This window comes from Lissotriton helveticus, chromosome 2_1 (genome assembly GCF_964261635.1).
Source record: "Lissotriton helveticus chromosome 2_1, aLisHel1.1, whole genome shotgun sequence".
In the NCBI taxonomy this organism is placed as follows: Eukaryota; Metazoa; Chordata; class Amphibia; order Caudata; family Salamandridae; genus Lissotriton; species Lissotriton helveticus.
The window spans coordinates 1,103,633,822-1,103,649,871 of NC_136059.1; the positions used below are offsets into that span (position 1 = coordinate 1,103,633,822).

General features: G+C 43.1%; 1 protein-coding gene across 1 annotated transcript in view; it reads left to right on the forward strand.

Moving 5' to 3' along the window:
• LOC144820204 (eosinophil peroxidase-like) overlaps window positions 1-13,572 on the forward strand; it is a 78,973-nt gene extending 65,401 nt beyond the window's left edge. Inside the window, exons 11-13 of the mRNA XM_078677812.1 lie at window positions 6,091-6,328; window positions 11,999-12,210; window positions 13,550-13,572. Of these exons, the coding sequence (XP_078533938.1) occupies window positions 6,091-6,328; window positions 11,999-12,210; window positions 13,550-13,572 (473 nt within the window). The remainder of the gene's footprint in view (window positions 1-6,090; window positions 6,329-11,998; window positions 12,211-13,549) is intronic.
• The last annotated feature ends 2,478 nt before the right edge of the window (window positions 13,573-16,050 follow it).

The following is a 16,050-nucleotide window of genomic DNA, read 5'->3' on the forward strand; positions in this document are numbered from 1 at the left end:
GCAATTACACATATGTTTGAAATAAAACCCACAAACTGTTATTAACAAATTTTAACTGCCCAGGTACCAGATTTCAACCTCCTCTCACGCTAGTTCTATATGGCTTGTAAATTTTGGAAAGGAACTACTTCCTTTGCTGTTTTCTTAAAAGGAAACGAGTGGGAACATTCACAGACGCCATAAGTGAAACTGCTTTTCCACCAGTATGTCTTTTCATATAAAAAAAAGCCCAAAAAGGGGTTAAAGTCATTAAGTTTAAAAAGCAGGGTGAGGTCCCTGGCCTTTAGTGATCTCCCATGGTGGTTATGGAAGATGGTTTTAAGAAGGTTAGTGTAATATCTAGTGTTGCTGGTAAACCACAGGAGACGAGGGTGGATGAAGGAATAGGCTTTCTTAAATGAACATCATAGCGAACACCTCAGCCACAGCTGTCAATGTCAATGTTCTCCAAAGACTTACACAGGAGCCTCAAACTGAATCCTGGCCACAACAATATTCTAACCGCATCAGCAAGGGTTCAACATTCTGTTGTGGGGAGGAAAGGAAAGATGCAAACCAGCGTGAGTCTCCTCCCCTTATTCGGAGGATACCATACATCCCCCTTCTATACAAACATTAAGTTCACACGAAAAGAAAAAGACCCAGTAGCTCTGGGGTGAGAACGAGGACAAGGAGGAGAGGGAGAACCAAGTATGGTAGGAGAGAGACCAATAGAATATGAAAACATATGAAAGTATAGTGAGCAGATGATACAACAATTTACTTTGCAACATAATCTTTGAGGAAACTTGGACGGCATATCTTTCTTGCACTTGACCTGGGGTGCACTTTAGTTTTCTCAGTGTCAGCTGCAGTGGGTGCACTTGCTACAACAGGGGTCTCACTCTCGCCTTCTTCCGGTGCAGCCAGGTTTGTGAGAGGTATAGAGTACTCCCTAGGTTCCAAATCCTACCGTCTTGAGTCTTAACTGCATTCCTGAATAACTTTATACTTCTCAATTTGGACCACTTTGCTTTACCCGTGTGAGCTTTGACCAAATCACCCACCTTGAGACCTATGCATTTGACTGCATGTGTTCTGTCATACCTTGCTTTTTTATCAGTCATGACTCTGTTCTCTGTCACTCAAAGAAATATTCTTAGAGAGATCTTACCCCCCTTTGTGTCACTTCATCCACCCTGGTACCAACCTAGAGTTGGGCTTTCTAGCTTTCATTAGTTCAATAGGTGTCAGGTTTGTAGTTTGATGTGGGGTTAGCCTATATGTCTCCTAACGCTTCATCACCTCTTCCCTTCAGCACATCCCATTGACTCTTGCTAACTTGATGCTCTCCTTGTTGGGTTTGTTCAGTCTTTCCACCATCCCACTAGCCTCTGGGTGATACAGAGCACAGAACTTGTGTTTTATTCTATTGCACACTAAAAACCCCTTCATTTTATGGGAGCAATTGAACCCTGTTGTCCAGCTGTATGGTGCTGGGCAACCCCTCCCTAAGGAACACTTCCAGCAGGAACTCAATGACTTATTTTGTGGTGATCTCTGAGACAAACTTCAACTCGGGCCACTGGGTACAAGTCTACCAGTACTAATATATACAGTGACCGGTTCTCTCCCGTTAATGGGCCAATTATGTCTAGGGCTACAACCACCCATCTGGTGGTGATCTACAGTACAAGGGCGGCGTATGCAACTTGAGTATCTTATCACTAGAGTATTAGAGTACACACTCCCACATCTTCCTCTCTATGTCCAAATCCATGTTTGGCCACAAAAAGTCTAAACACAGCCTCTGTTTAGTCCTTTAATACTAAGATGTCCGTCGAGGGCCAAGTTGTTCAGTATGTCCCTTAAGGTTCTGGGCGGAATTAGCTTCATGCCACGGAAAAGGCACTCATCCACTATGGACAGTTCATCTCTAACCATCCATAATGGTTTGAGCTACTCTTTTGTTTGTCCTGGACTGAGCATCCACACTGTGTCCTTTCACATACCCTCTGCAAGAGTGGGTCAGTCTTCAAACCTTCCTTTCACTTTGCTTGTTCTACCACCCCTTGAGTTATGATGCACACTTTTCTCATTTTGAGATCCTACTCGAGATAGAGTCTAGTCCTTTTTTTGTCAAAACTTCAACTAGAGGTCTATAGTTGGTCCTCAAGTCGAACTTGGTTCCCTATACACAATTTCTAAATGTGTTAATGAACAAATGTGCAGTTAAAGCGTCCTTCTCAATCACAGAGTAGTTCATCTCTGCCTAACGCAGCAATCAAGAAGCAAATACTTTTGTCTCCTCCCCCTTTTCACCCTCTTGAGTCATGACAGCTCCTTGGCCTCTGAAGCTAGCATCTGCTGTTATAACCGTTCTCCTGCCTGTTAAGAATGTCTTCAGGTTGGGAGCATCCGACAATGCTGCTTTGGTATCCTCAAACTCTTTCTGACACTCCTAACTCCAATCAAACATTATCCCTTTCTTCAACAGATTGCGAATCTGGTATGTTCCCCTAGCAAAATTCTGAACAAACTTATTATAAAACTCAACCATACCCGCAAAGGATTTGACTTCCTCTTTGGTTTTAGGTGGTGTAAGGTTTAGTATGGTGTCTTGCAGCTCTGTTTTAGGTAGTATGCCCTCTGCTGTCACTATGGGATGTATGACGTTATAATGCATGCTATTACAATGCATGCCTTTACGACGCAAGTTTTACAATGCAACTTTTACAACGACTTGCGTTGGGGGGCGCTGGATAGTGAATAGTTTAATTTACTATTCCAACTCCAGTCCCCGTGGATAGTAGGGAAGGTGTTGAAAACTATTCCCTATCCTAGAGCGCCCCCAGCGCAAGTCGTTGTAAAAGTTGCGTTGTAATGGTTGCGTCGTAAAGGTACTTCGTTGTAACAGTTGCGTTGTAAAGGATGTCTCCCGTCACTATGTCCCAGAAACTCTATTTCAGAGCAACCTATTCTGCACTTTTCCTTTTTTACCATATGTTCCTGCTCCTGGAACCCCATCAGAACTTGTTTGAGCTTTTGGTCATGTTGTACTCCATTCTCCCCAACTATCAGTACATCATCCAGGTAGCATAGCACCCCAGGGATCCCTTGGAGTAGATTGGACATAATTCTCTAGAAAACTGCAGCCGCTGACACAAGTCCAAACCGCATACATTTAAATGTAAAGCCCCCATCGGCATGATAAACGCCCTCAGTTCTCGTTACTCAGGGTGCAGTTTGACTTGGTAGTATGCAGAAGTCAAGTCAAGAGTTGAGAATATTTTGGCTCCAGCTACCCTACTCATCATTTGAGTGTTGTTCGGCAGCGGATATTTATCTACTATAACCTCTTTGTTCAGTGCTCTGAGGTCTATGCACAATCATACTGCCCGTCACCTTTCTTGGCCACTACTATCGGTGCCAGCCATTCTGTGGCATCCACAGGCTCAATAACAAAAAGCAAACATTGTCCCACATAGGAATTGTTTCTCAAGAATTTACACTTTTCAAAAATGTCACAATCGTGATCTAGAATCAGAAAATGTAGGGAAATATAATTCTTTACACAAATATTTAATAAGATTGTGTACTTTTCAATGTTATAACTGCAACATTATCATTGTAATATGGCAACTTATATATACTACAAAAGTTCAGACCACAAATGATAGTAGTATCAGAAAACACATTTTCTCACAGTATGGAGAACTTAAATACCATACAACACATTAATTGCATTTTATACAGCACTAAGTTCAAAATCAAAATAAATGATGTATAAGCAAAAAACGGTGTTCAAATGTCGATGTTTCGGTCCCACGTCGGTCTACACGATCCAGAGGACCATCATCAGGATGGAAAGTTGCACATACATATCTAATAAAGATTAAAATATATACAACAAATGTAAAAGATTTATAGCTCCCCACATAAAGTATCGTCTGCTCACCCAAAAGGAGTCCTAACAGATGCGGCACACCCACGTGTGGAAAACACTACGCACCAAGGCATACAACAGTGTATATTGAGAAACCACCACCATATTCTATCAGTTTGAAAACTCACAATATTCTTTTTCACTTCCAGCTGGAAGTACTCCTTAACTTTCGCAAATGATTAATCCATGCCTGGACAGGGGACAACAACCATAATATATATATATGTGTGAAATCCAAAGGTGGAAACACTCGTGATTAAATGCTAAAGTAGGAGCCTCGCACCCTATACTTACAACAAGTTCTGCACCGGGCTGTGTAATATTTTTTTATCTGAAATTAAAAACAACAACAGCCCTGTCACTAAGCCAAACCAAACCATGCCCAATAGTTCAAAAGCAAATGAACAACAACGATGGCCAGTATTTCTAAATCTTCTTCCTCCCCATACACCAAAAAAGCGTTTATAAATCAAGGCATACTCACGATATAACTTTGTCAAGAAGCACGTAAATTACCTATATGGCAAAAAACCTCTTTTAGTCACAATAGTACCAAGATCCTAGGACAATCAGCACCATTATTTATGGATGGTTAATACGCTAGTCTTTTTTTGCACTCACTTCTGTCTTATTGTGGTACTCGCGGCGTTCACTCCACAACGCCGCGAGTACCACAATATACACGCTTTTTTGGTGTATGGGGAGGAAGGGGATATGGGCAAGTTCCTCACCTTGGCTGAGACCGGCTGTGAGTTTTATTCAATGAACGTAGTGTTCATGACACCTCAACTGTTCTGAAAAAACTTCAGGGAATTCTTCTTCTATCTTCACTTTGAATTTGCCCTCTGAACCAGAATTTGAGGGTCTTTATTGGGGTTGAGATAGATCCCAAGATCCTTTTGTGCTTGCCACCCTAGAATTATTGTCCCCCCTGTAGGATACATATAGCTTGGTAACAGCATATCTGTCTTTGTATGCCACAGTTCCCCAAAAGAAACCTCTCATGTTTATGGGTTGTCCCCCATAGCCTCCCGGGTTGACATCTATTCTTAGCAGTTTTTTCTTACCCTTGAACATTTTGTCATACACATCTGCTGAGATTATTGTTAACTTGGAGCATGAATCAAACATTGCTTCAATCTTTTGTTCCTCAATACTTTTGAAGTCCCTGGGGTTACCCACACCTCTTCCGTCTATTTGCAAATCAATTGTATCACACACTTGTGTATTTTCTCGTCTAGCATCCTTCTGTAATTCATGTAACTCTTGCAACAGATCTTAAAATGAACTTTCCTCCCACACTTGTTGCAAGTCACTTTTAATGCTGGGCACTCTTTGCTGTTAGTCAAATGTCCTACCTTCCCACACCTATAACAGTTTCCTCTGAAACTCCAATTATTCTGACTCTCCTTTGGCTCTTTCTTGTCTCCTTTAACAACCAGACATTGCTCAGATCATCCACAATCTCATTCACTTTTGTTTTCCCTACACAGTCATGTTTTATCTTGCTCACACACGGCATCATGTGCTCCACCTGTTTGGCTACAATTACAACAGTTAGCACCAAGATATCTATCAAACAGCCTGACATATGCAAAGGAAAGAGCCACAATATCAATGAAGAAACTTAGATATTCTGATACATGGGCAAGAAGAATCAACAATTGAAGTGAAATAATTAGGAAAATGTACCCGGATGGATATTTGGTCAGTAAGCCATTTTGTACTATGGGCTTCAAAATGGGCACATTACAACACAGGAGATCTTAGATTCCACATCTGCGCTCCTTTATTATGGAATCCTGTCCCATAAGCCAGTTTAGACTTTTAACCATATGCACCTTTCAGCCTGGGATGTGTGGTTTTGCTTTAAAAACTGTAAAGTATGAAATTAAAAACAGCAGAATTCAAATTTGTGTTTGCTAAGAAGCCAAATCAGACTAAAGGTGTCATGCATGACATGAGTACAATTGACAGCTGTGCCCCTAGATATATTTAAGTGACGCCAGTGCCATGGTACATTGACCCTCACTTATGATTTTGGAAGTTGCTTTTAACCTTCCACCTTCTCACCACCCAATGCAAATTTAACTGATTGCTGGTTCTGGGTATACATTTGAAAATTACTTTAATCTCACCACTGTACTGTCTAACTCTCTCAATAGATTATGGTGCGTGGCGGCGTTTTTGTGGACTCTCTGAGCCACAAAATCTGGCAGAACTCCGAAGAGTCCTGAATAATGGTGACCTGGCCAGAAAGTTGATGGATCTTTATGGAACTCCCAAAAATATTGATATTTGGCTTGGAGGAGTGGCAGAACCATTTGTTCCTGGTGGAAAAATTGGACCTCTTCTAGCCTGCATTATTGGAAACCAGTTCCGAGTGGCTCGGGATGGTGATAGGTAAGTGCATCACTTTGTAGAATATTTTTTATGTTTGTGTAAGGAGATATGATATTGAACTGTAAACAAACAACCCTATGTCTTTCTCAGAAAGTAGTAGCTCTTGATTTGTGGTGAGAGACCCCTGGGGACAGTTCAGAGATGGCTAGGTGTCTTTATGGAGAGATTGTTTACTATATATGAAGAAGACACTATGGGGGTCATTAGGATCGCGGTTTTTCCGCATCCTCGGGGCCGGCGGAAGGCACCGCCGGCCCAGAGGATGCGGAAAAACCTCAGCGGACTGACCAAAGACCCACCGCCACATTAGGATGGCTGGTGGGTCCTGGTTTCTGTCCGCAGCTTTTCCGCCGCGGCTGGCTTACAACCGCGGCGGAAAAGCTCTAATATGGTGATGGTGTCTGTCAGACACCGTCCACCATATTAGGATGGCCTGTAAAGTATGCTTTTCCGCGGCGGGTTTTCCGCCGTGGAAAAACATACGGAACTTCACTGCGGGGGCCCGTTGCGGGCCCCCTAGGTGAAGGGGGGGTGGGGGGTGCACATGGGGGGTACCTATGGTACCCCCCTGCATTTGCATGCAGAAAGCGGCAGGCACCGCGCGGTGCCTGCCTCTTACTGCATGCAAATGCAATGCGTGCATTTTTAACATTGCGGCGGGTGCAGCTTGAAGCTCCACCCGCCGCAATGTTAAAAATAGAGGATGTGACCGCAACCCTTGCGGTCACATCCTAATTGCACAGGAGGGAACTCCGCATGCCATGCGGAGGTTCCCTCCTGCTCTGGGGTCGCGGACGGACGCAAGTCCGTCCGCGATCCTAATCGACCCCTATGTCTGTGGGAATAGAGCCTAGATCTGTGTCTGTTGGAATACACCCCTTAAGATTGTATCTGTATAGCGAATTCCCTATCAGTCATATGTCTGTTGGGATAGACCTCTTTAGATATGTATACCTCTAGGGAAAATCCCCTTCCGATCTTTGCTGTTGGGATAGACCTCTTTAGGTTTATATGTGTAAGGAGAGTCCCCTTCAGGCCTCTGTCTGTTGGAGTAAAACTCTTTAGGTTTATATGTGTAGAAAGAGTTGAAGTAAAGGTGTAAGCATGTGTTCCTCTTTCCAAGGCACTCTTTCTTTGAACAGAAGAATAATTCCTTTTCATGGACACAACACAATTTTCCAAGTTGGTTTGAGTGAAAGTAGTTCTTTTATTTTCATTTATTGCTTTATAAATCCATTTCACTCTTTTGACTTTTTTTATAGCCAGTTTTTACAGAAGAAAACAGCCGACACGTGTTCCGCCCTATGTGGCTAGTTGAGCCAGGGCTTTCTCAAGGCTGCGAGAGAAGAAAGATGCAACTCATAAGTAACACTGGGCAAAGAACCCTCAGGGAGAAAGCACCAAACGTAGTGTTCAAGTGAGACGTGATTGGGAATAAAAAAATTCTTATTTATTTAATTCTTACATAAAAGGATGATTTTAAAAACACATGTGAAAGGTGTGTGAAGAGAAACAGACCCAAGCCATTTTCAGATCCATAGACTGTGAGAAAAGAAGAACAAGAAGAAGAAAAAAGTGAGACCAAATATGGTGTTAGCAAAAGCGTATCTCCAAACATATTTATTCTGAATACCGGTGAAGCAAAAAAACGAAGATTTAGGTGGAAAGATAGGCGCCTTATTTTGTTAATTTGAAAGGTGATGTTATAGAGACTTCACTTGCAGTTTTAAGTGAGATCATGCAAAGTCAAAACATGTCATTAAGAAGAATTGCATGTAAAAATATGCTCTCATACCTATTCAATATGTACAAAAAATCATATAATCTGAGAAGAGTTGAATACATTCCAAATTGCTTCATGGTAACAGAAACCTTTTAAAATCATCCTTTTATGTAAGAATTAAATAAATAAGAAATTAATTATTCCCAATCACGGCTCACTTGAACACTACATTTGGTGCTTTCTTGCTGGGGCTCTTTGCCTGGTGTCACTTATTTATTGCATCTTTCTTCTCTCTCAGCCTTGAGAAAGCCATGGCTCAACTAGCCACATAGGGCAAAACATGTGTTGACTGTTCTCTTCTATAAAAACTGTCTAAAAAAAAGTGAAATGGACTTATAAAGCAATAAATGAAAATAAAAGAACTACTTTCACTCAAACCAACTTGGATTATTGTGTTGTGTCTTGAAAAAGAAATTATTCTTCTGTTAAAAAAAAAGACCGCCTTGGATGAGAGGAACACATGCTTACATCTTCCCTTCTACTTGTTCAATACATGGTTGGAAAGGTTCAGAGCCTCAAGCAAAAGTTCCTCTAGCATTTTAGGAATCAATATCCAGTACCAGGATCTCTGGACCATTTGTTTCCCTTAGAAATTCAATGTGTACAAAGAGTCCCCGTCTGGCTTATGTCTGTTGGGTTAGATGTCTTTAGGTAAATATGCGTAAAGAGAATTCCCTTCAAGTTTATATCTGTTAGTACAGACCTCCTTAAATTTGTCTGTGTACCTTACAGACCTGTGGGTGACCAATGATTGGTAATGACAAAGGAGAAGAAACAATGTTTACCAAATTACATAGCAGTTAAACATTGTTCATATCAGATTCTGAATGACAATTATTGTATTCCTAATCTCTGTTTGCCTGTCAGTTCAAATGAAACTTCCAGCTGCAACCAACATGTGTTTCATCACTCAGATTTTTCACAATTCAACGAGCTGTTTGAAAATTCATGCAGACAGTTAATATTTCTGTAGTTCAAGTTCAAGTAAGCTTTATTCGGCTTTCGAATTTAAAACCATAAAAGCAGCAGAGAAAAGATACAAACATACAAAGAACTAATCCAGCAAATCAAAGCATAATTAAAAGAAAAACAGACTGTTTAGGACAAGCTAAAACAGTTTGACGAATCAACTATTCAAGATCCTAATCCAAAATACACAGAATCCTCCTTTATCATCAGGTATGATAGTAATTTGGTGCACCGGGGCCAGGATAAAAGTCATGCAGATCCCAGATACGGATGGAGCCATCTCCAACTTTGTGTTGGGTAGAACGTAAAAAGGGGGCAATGTTTCTGTCTTTAAACTTAATTAAAATCAGATCTCCTGGAACATTTTTGGGCAGAGAACCAAGCCACCCCACCCTCCTGACACTCAATATCCCGCCGTCTAAAACAGATGGTAAATGTCTATGGTTTTTAAGCCAGAAAATGGCTTTATTCATTAGGTCCTGCTGTAGTTCACGTTTACCCGGGGTGAGTTCAGGGACCCCAGAAAGCACGGTAACGTATGGCGCGGCTTCCGGGGGTAGGTCCATTTGATGCCTTCTTTCCAGGAGTCTGTGAGGGTTATGTTTTAAATTAAGAGGAGCGTTGCGACCACTTAGAGTGGGTGGTATAGGAGGGGGGTCACAAGTGGGAAGTATGCTGGAAGCATTGTTCATAGGCCTTTCATGGATGTTAGCAAGGGTAGAGCATGTGGATATCGTGGTGTTGGCATTTGGTGGGAGGGACCTTATTACAGTGTTTTCGATCCTGGTCAGCCTCTCCCCCAGATCATTAATTTTTACGACCAGTGGTGATAGAGCACTGTTTAACATTCGTTCAATTTGGGCCAGCAGGGTCAAATGAAGGGGGGATACGGGGTCGTTTGATCGAGTCTCCGCTTTATCCGAAGTTAGTGAGACAGGGTTTGGGGCGGATAAATGGGGGCTGCAGAAAGTTGGTTCGGGGGATGCGGGAGGTGTGAAATTTACTTGTTCATTGTCTCTGACCACTATAGGGGGAGTTAATAAATCCTGGGCATAGTTTGTACCGCACATGGCATTCAATTCTTCCCAGATTGACATCGTGGTTGGGAGACAGGATACCGAGGGCAACAATGTTCAGATCAAAGCAATAGAGGGGGAAAGGTTAGCATCTGACTGTACCTCCTCCTGTAGTAAAACCAAGTGTAGTGGCCCGTCCCGTCCTCCTCTGGCCTCTGAGGGCCACAGAGGGCCCGCCCTTTGCCCGGGCTTCGCCCGGCGCAGTCCCGCGCGCGTCCCGCGACGCGGAGGGAGCCTCGTCCTTTTTCTGCGCCTCCGGGCGCGTAGCTACCGTAAATGCCCCTCACAGGCTGCTGGGAGCTGTAGTCTGCCGACGGCCGTGCAGGTGGAAAGCAACGGCGGCGTGCAGCACTCACAGCATGTGGGCCCCAGCAGCAGCAGCAGCGACAGAGTGTGCCCGGTGAGTCCCGGTGGGTCCCTCCTGTTCCGTGACCCGTGGCTCTGGTCCTGGACTGGACTGTGTCCCCCCGCTCCTCAGTGGGAGCCTCGTCCTTTTTCTGCGCCTCCGGGCGCGTAGCTACCGGAAATGCCCCTCTCAGGCTGCTGGGAGCTGTAGTCTGCCGACGGCCATGCAGGTGGAAAGCAACGGCGGCGTGCAGCACTCACAGCATGTGGGCCCCAGCAGCAGCAGCAGCGACGGAGTGTGCCCGGTGAGTCCCGGTGGGTCCCTCCTGTTCCGTGACCCGTGGCTCTGGTCCTGGACTGGACTGTGTCCCCCCGCTCCTCAGTGGGAGCCTCGTCCTTTTTCTGCGCCTCCGGGCGCATAGCTACCAGAAATGCCCCTCTCAGGCTGCTGGGAGCTGTAGTCTGCCGACGGCCGTGCAGGTGGAAAGCAACGGCGGCGTGCAGCACTCACAGCATGTGGGCCCCAGCAGCAGCAGCAGCGACGGAGTGTGCCCGGTGAGTCCCGGTGGGTCCCTCCTGTTCCGTGACCCGTGGCTCTGGTCCTGGACTGGACTGTGTATTTCTGTAAATGAACGTGAATGATGAAAGTCCTAATTTTGATTTAAGGAGATGTAATATGTAAAAGTTTGGAAGCTTAATCAGTGTGGGCATATTTTGAGTGCAGCAATCACTCTGGACAAGTATGAAAGGCATATGGTAAGGCAGCACTGGTGTGGTATCCTCAATGGCCTAATAAAAAAAAATCTGCCACTTCTTGTTAAGATTACCAGATGCCTCCATCAGAGAGACAATTTTCCAACCCTAGACTTTCCTTTATCAATCTATTGCATTCTAAGAGGAGCACTAACCCGATTGGACTATATATCTAAAAATAGTGATTTGGAAAAGGAAAAGCCACATCTCAAACATGGGCTCCAAGATGCAGGGAACTCATCTTTTATGCTTCTCTCCAGTTCACGATTGGAATGGGTTCATGAAGCAAGACTCTGCTGAGAACTTTACCATTTAATCTGACATTTCCCAGCTGTACAATAAGGCTAGGTGGTGATAGAAGGCGCAGACCAATCACACTGCAAAAGGGATTTACTCAAGTGCAATATTACACACTTATGGGTAATACTGTGCATGAGTTAGGGCGTTAATGTTGCAAGGTCATCTTTTGTGAATTGCTTGCAGCAATAAATCTGGCAATGTGCATGTGCAAGTCACACTTACATGTGCAAGTTGTTTTTTGGATCGGGCGTAGTCTATCTGGATGTGCATTTCATCATGCAGTGCAAATTCTAGGTTTGGGGTTTAATTCGTGTATGCCTCATGGACTAGAAGGAATGTGATATTGGCAGTTGTAGCCAATAATACTGGTGTGAAATGTCTCTGAAATGTGCGTTGTATGGCTAGCAGACCTTCACCATGTGTGCTTCTTTCTTTCCAACACAGGTTTTATTATGAGAATCCCGGTGTTTTCAGCAGTGCCCAACGACGCTCTTTGGAAAGGGTCACACTAGCGCGAGTCATTTGTGACAACACGGCAATCACTGAAGTGCCGAGAAATGTCTTCATGGCAAACAGTTACCCGCAAGATTTTTTTCGTTGCAACCAGATTCCTCCCCTCGATTTAAGTCCCTGGAGGAGCCGAGGCTCTGAGCCTGGTAAGTTCAGGACGATACATAATCTTTGGGTTTTCCTTCCCAGGGGTGTGCAAGTACTGTCCCTGAAATAGGGGATTCTTGCATATTCTCTGACTGGTGCTGCTTGGTACTGGCAACAGAATCCCAGATATTCCTATTTTGGTGGTGATGGTTTTCTAACTAAGTGAAAGATATGCCTAGTATTACTGGAGTTTCCCTGGGTGCATAAGAGATTAGGGCCACACACCCCTTCCAATGTTGTTGAGAAGGTTCACTGTAATTCCTCAGTCAGACAAATGCCTGAATACTCCATTAACCCTTTGCCTGTCCTCCTTGTCCCAGTTCAAACTACTAGTGGAGAGGCCCCATACCAGAGTTTCCACACACTCGGTAAACACATACTGTGCACAACATAGTCCTTTATCTAATTCTCATTGCTATGATGTATAAATACCCTCCTCTTTCCAAGACTTCCAGTTCCAGGTTAGACGCTTTTTTTGTTTTAATTTATATGCTTCCATTTCGTCTCGCTCAGCTGACAAATATTCAGTGCAGTGGTCCGAGGTACCATTCCCACTCACGTGCTGGGCTTGGTCAGGGACCTAGTTCTGGTCTCAGAATGTGTTGCATGGAAGCCACTGGGGTCAGCATTCCCATCGCTTAGTGGTGTCGGGAAAGGGTAGCACAAGGTTCCTTTGTTCCATTTTCACATTTCGCAATATGAGAGTTGGTAACTAGCAACCCATATATACAGAACCATTCTGCTAGTCCGATTCTTCTGTTTGCAGCTACGAAGGTCAGAAAGGTAAGTTTCTATACATTTTCTGTACCTAATTCCACATATACGTATCTTGGTGATATATATCTTCACAGTACGTAGATGTGGAGTTTAGATTAGTAAATACTTACATCTCTTTAGGAACTTACCTTTTACTTTTTTGTCCCTGGATATTGTTTAAAAAATATTCTGTCACATCCATTTCGGCATTCAATATTCACATCCCCAGTCGTATTTTCCAGTACCAATAAGTAATCTAGACATTATTGTTTTCTACCACTCCACATTTCTGTTCACATCCAATCCCTGCCCCTCATATGGATTCAGTTTCACACTTGCTATCTTCCTTGTACATACCCACTTTTTTAAATTCATGAATATAGTGTATCCTACTTGTGCTTGCCTTCCTTCACACACCAGACTTCTATCCTACTCATATATAGAGTATGTAAATCGTGCTTACTGTACACTCACACACCCACCTCATTTCTTAACCCTACCCACCTCCCTCTATTCATTTAGCACTGGTTGAATTTTCCCTCATTTTGTTTTGCTCCAGTAACACATGTTTTTCTTCCACAGAGGATGAAGATCCCACTCTGTAGGAGACAGCGATATCCAGACCGAAGCTCACAAGACATTGAGCTTTCACTCCGAGCAAGGCAATCTTACCTTTGATCCTACATGGTCCTTTAGTTGGTGCTGTTCTATATTGACAGTTTTTTAATTACTTCTGGGGAAACTTCAATCTTGCAATCTTCCTACCAGTGATCCTCCACTTAACGCCAGCGTCTGGGAAGATGTTTTTCTAGAGAGCCACAGTCACTCTAATGTATGGTGAGGCCTTCGACAAGATCCCACAAATGTATGGAAATATTTTTAATACTGCAGTTCCACCCTCAGTCCCAGCATATAGGGCGTTCTCATATGATCTAGCACTCCGTTGTAGTGGATGGAGAAACCTTCTGCCTGAGATGCTAAACCTAGTACATGGAGAGACCTTTTTCCCAAATCCAACACCTAGTTCTAGTGCTTGGAGGGCCCTTCATCCTGAGATCCTACACCTAACATTAGTGTTTGTAAAGCCCTCCATTATGAGATCCTAACCCCAATCCTGGAGGGTGGCAAGACCTTCTTTCTGAGACTGTACACTTAATGGTACTGCATGGTGAATCCTTCATCCTCAAATACTACACCTTATCCTAGTTTTTGAATAAATCTTCACCCTGAGATCCTACACCAAATCCTAGACGGTGGAGAGACCTTCATCATGAAATCCTGCACTCAATCATAGTGTATGAGTGACATTCATCTTTAAAACCTGCACCCCATCAAAGTGTTTGTATGGACTTTCATCCTGTGGGCCTGAATGGAGTCATGGATACTGGAACCTGCCATTCTACACTCATTCTACTCTAGTTAGAAATGTCAAGCCTAATTTGTTATGCTCAGCCCTAGTCAATGTAAAGACCTTAATAATGAGATACACCACTAGACTGTAGTATTCAATTGAAATACCTTTGCCATGACAGCCTATGCTAAGTCCTTCTCTTTGTCAAGACTGACATGTATCAATCCTAGGCATCAATCTGTTCATGAGTGTCATAATCCATTTAGCAGCAAGATTCCTCTTCTCAGCTCCACCTGAGTACCTCTGCATCGCTTGTGTGAGTGGTGGATCACAGGGTTTGGTTAATTGTAGAATCTAAAAGGATATGAATAATGAAGTTTATCTGATTTGATTCCTAATTCTAGGACAAAAGGGCACCTAGAAGACCCTCAGGTATGCTATAGAAAAAGTCTCTATCAGATGGTTTTTCACATATCATGAAGTCAGAAGATCCTGCAAGCCTGTCTCTACTACTGTGTTCATGAAAGTCATATGTTTTCCTGAAGTATATATTGTTCCCCTTCCTTTCAATTGTCTATTATGAGTTATTTGCACAAGATAAAGCTGGAAGCATACTTTCCTGTACTTTTAGTTTGTATGCTCGTCCAATTGTTTGCAACGTATTCAGGGTCAACTATCGAAATGCTGCCATTTTTCCAAGACTCTCAACTTAACATGTTATTTTTGTTATTAATAAATGTTTATTGAGTCCTATTCTTTTCTATGTCTGTTTTAACACCTTCTTCTCCATGGCATTAATTCTAAGGAGGAAACATTTTCTATGGGACTTAGGAACATGTAAGGACCATTGCTTGTTTGATGGCGTGCTTGTCAATAGATTGGCTGGGGAAGATCTCTTTGCTTATTGGCTGTTGGCCTTCAAAGAGTGTACTGAAGCATGGGAGTTTCAGGGAAATGCTTAATAGTTGCTCTTTAGCTGTGTTATTTTGGAAAGAGCACATTATTGCCTACTGAACGCTTGGGTTAATTTTCCAGTCCAGGCAATGAACCTGCACCTGTGCCTGAAGCAGCCAGAAGATAGGTGCTCTTGAGTAGGCTCTTCACTAAGGCTGAATGTGCAACTCCTTTGCCCTGCAGACACCACTTCTGTGATGCCATTCACAAGAGAGCAACACAGCATGCACCCATGTTACAAGTATATTACCTTCTGACGCCCTCTCCTTTCCGTGCAACATTGCTCTACCCTCTAAGCTCCAGTGCAACAAGTGTACTCTGTAAAGTTGTGGTCCTGAGCTGGTATGGTTGGAAGGAGAACAAAGTGAAGAGATCTGAAAACTAAGGCCATTTGTATCCTCCCATTATTGAGTGTCTATGTGAGATGTAAAGAAGCGGACAGATTGTTTTGCTATTTTGACCTGCACTGAATGGACTATAATAAACTTCTCCAAAACTGTCCAGTGAAGTGTGACAGATCTCTTCATTTATTCCATGCCTGTTCATTTGGCAATGTTTTTTTGTCTGTACAGTGCTGGATGCCCTCATAGCAGGTCAGAGCAGGTATGTATTAGGCTAATTTGATAGGTGAAAGTTGCAAGTTGTTGACAACTGTGTATTATGAGTCATCAATGATTTTCCATTCCCGTCAATCCGGTTTTCGGCCAAAACATTAAACTGAGACTGCGTTACTTGAGATATCAGATACCATTAAATTTATAACGGCTAATGGCAAGAA